General features: G+C 34.2%; 1 protein-coding gene across 1 annotated transcript; it reads right to left on the bottom strand.

Annotated features, from left to right (window-relative positions):
* Positions 1–418: 418 nt before the first annotated feature.
* On the bottom strand, positions 419–2,332 carry LOC145135860 (transmembrane emp24 domain-containing protein p24delta3-like). The gene is made up of 4 exons (XM_079070065.1): positions 1,959–2,332; positions 1,045–1,254; positions 817–893; positions 419–739 (listed from the first exon to the last, which is right to left on the bottom strand). Exons 1-4 carry the CDS (start codon positions 2,160–2,162, stop codon positions 595–597), a joined length of 636 nt encoding a protein of 211 aa, XP_078926191.1. The 5' UTR covers positions 2,163–2,332; the 3' UTR covers positions 419–594.

Genomic DNA, 2,332 nt, shown 5'->3' with positions numbered 1-2,332 from the left:
AACATGGGGCGTGTTTGGCAAAAGTAGCTGTTAGCTGGAAGCGGGTAGCTGGTAGCGGGAAGCTGTAGCTTTTATTTGTTATATGAGTGTTTGGTAAAAGTAGCCGGTAGCTTTTGAAATATATAAAATTACATAAAAGGACAATTGATTAAAAATAAATAAATATATAAATATATTTTTAAGGGTAATTATGGAAATTGATTTCAAAAGCTCAGTAGCGTTTTGTTAAACGCTACATAAAGTAGCTTTTAGATTTGGAGCGTTTTGTTTAAACTAAAAGCTAAACGCTCGTACTGCCAAACGAAGCTTTTTGTTTAAACTAGAGCGTTTTGTCAAAAGCTAACAGCTAGAAGCTCCCAAACGCTTCCAAAAGCTCCGTGCCAAACACGCCCATAATGTGGTCATAACTCATAAAAACTAATTCCAACTATCTGAAAATCACACATAAAAAGGATAATCTTTATATATCTCTACATATAGTATCAAGAATCTCGAATCCACCATAATCAATATTAAAAGGAAAAAAAAAAAAGGAACGATGATTCTATAACTTAAGTCCTGCTGCATAATATTACCATAAAGGGTTTGAAAAATCTAGATAAGTTTCTTTTTTTGGAAGAAGCGCGTTAAGTACCATAGTTGTCCACAAGAAGCCAAAATGCAAACACCCAATGAAAAGATACTATACCATGCCACCCTGGCATTTGTAGCCTCACTCACTCCTCTCATTTCTGCCTCTCTGTTTAAAAAAATATAAAAATAAAAATAATTTGTTATCAACTTATTAGAATAGATGAACATAGTAAGAAAACTCACCTGCCCTTGAGGTATAGCAAATTATCATGAATGGCCTCCACAGCTCCTTCAAGCTTTCTCAATTCAAGCTCAACCCCCTATAAATCAATTCAAACAAACATCAAGATTCAAGCCATAACTTGCAGTGTATGATAATTTTCACCAAAATGTGTGACAATTAGTCAAATTTCTAAAATACCCTTATTCATCTTTGATGTTTTTATAGGGAAAAAAGAAGTTTATTCACACCTCAATCTTTTCTTTCCTAGCAACACTCTCCCAATCTTTTGCTGCAACTCCAATTTTCCAGTCAATATTAACACTCAAGGCACCACCTTGATTAGGGAGATCTGGCCAAAAACATGTCACATATTGACCTGCTTCACTTGATGTGAATGCAAATTGACCATGTGTTATATTCTCCTTATGATGAAGAATGTTTCCATAAGGTGATGTGACCTGTTAAAGTAATAAAAAACCATAATTATCACTTTAGCTGTAATTCCTATTAAAATTTAAGAAAGAAAACATAGTAGTCAGATAAGATAAAGATTATGCAGTGTAACATAATCTGTAGTATATTAGTAACATTCTGATTCTGGAAGACAAATGAGTATTTTTGAGGTTTATATTCTGTTATGGGTTTTAGAAGTCTATAAAAAGATAAACTTTATGACAATCAGGTAAGTATTATAATGCAACTATTTTTTCGGAGATCATTGGTTTAAAATTTTTATATCAATCATATACTCCTTTTTGTCCCCTAAAAGAAGATTCCACCTTATAATTCTTTCTGCAGGGGGAAAAAGAATCATTGTTGTTATTTAGCATAAAGTTAAATATCATGCTTCCAAATTACCCTTTCAAAATCAGTGAATACTCAATCTTTTATTTCTTAAAAAAACAAATTTGGGGGAGGGATGAATGATTATAATTACTTCAAACTTTCAAGAAGGTTTTCCCAACAACTCAAAGGTGAAAAACAGGCACAAAATTCATGAACTAAAACCTAAGAATTATCGACAAGTCATTGTTCAATCACACAATTCTACGCAATAAATTTCCAAAAAAAACCTCAGACAGATTATAAAGGGTTTCTTGAGTTCCGGCATGCAGGTGCTTAGGAGAGTAAAACATACATTGACACACACATCTATAATTACCTTAGCGGAGATGGTCGGAGTGGGATGAAGGTGATCATCGGAGATAACGACGTAATCGCCGACGACGACGACGTTGTTGTGGATTTCCTCCGTCACGCACTTGTTTCCCGATCTAGGTAAATTCAGCCATACAGATTCACCCTTTTGCACCAATAGTAACATCAATAAGAAAATCGGCAACAATAACCTAGAATTCTCCGCCATTTTCACTCTATATGTAGAATTACGTATATAGATGAATTATGTGTACCGATATCTACTCCTCTGAGTATCAATCGATTGCTGAATTCTGGTAAGATCGAGGAACAACCACGTTAATCGTAGACGGGTGTCTCATGCGTTTGGGGTTGCATTTGGTTTTCAGTTGTACTTAA

Source organism: Lactuca virosa, chromosome 9 (genome assembly GCF_052849685.1).
Source record: "Lactuca virosa cultivar CGN04683 chromosome 9, Lactuca_virosa_CGN04683_v6, whole genome shotgun sequence".
Classification (NCBI taxonomy): Eukaryota; Viridiplantae; Streptophyta; class Magnoliopsida; order Asterales; family Asteraceae; genus Lactuca; species Lactuca virosa.
This window is presented reverse-complemented; position numbering and strand designations above follow the sequence as displayed.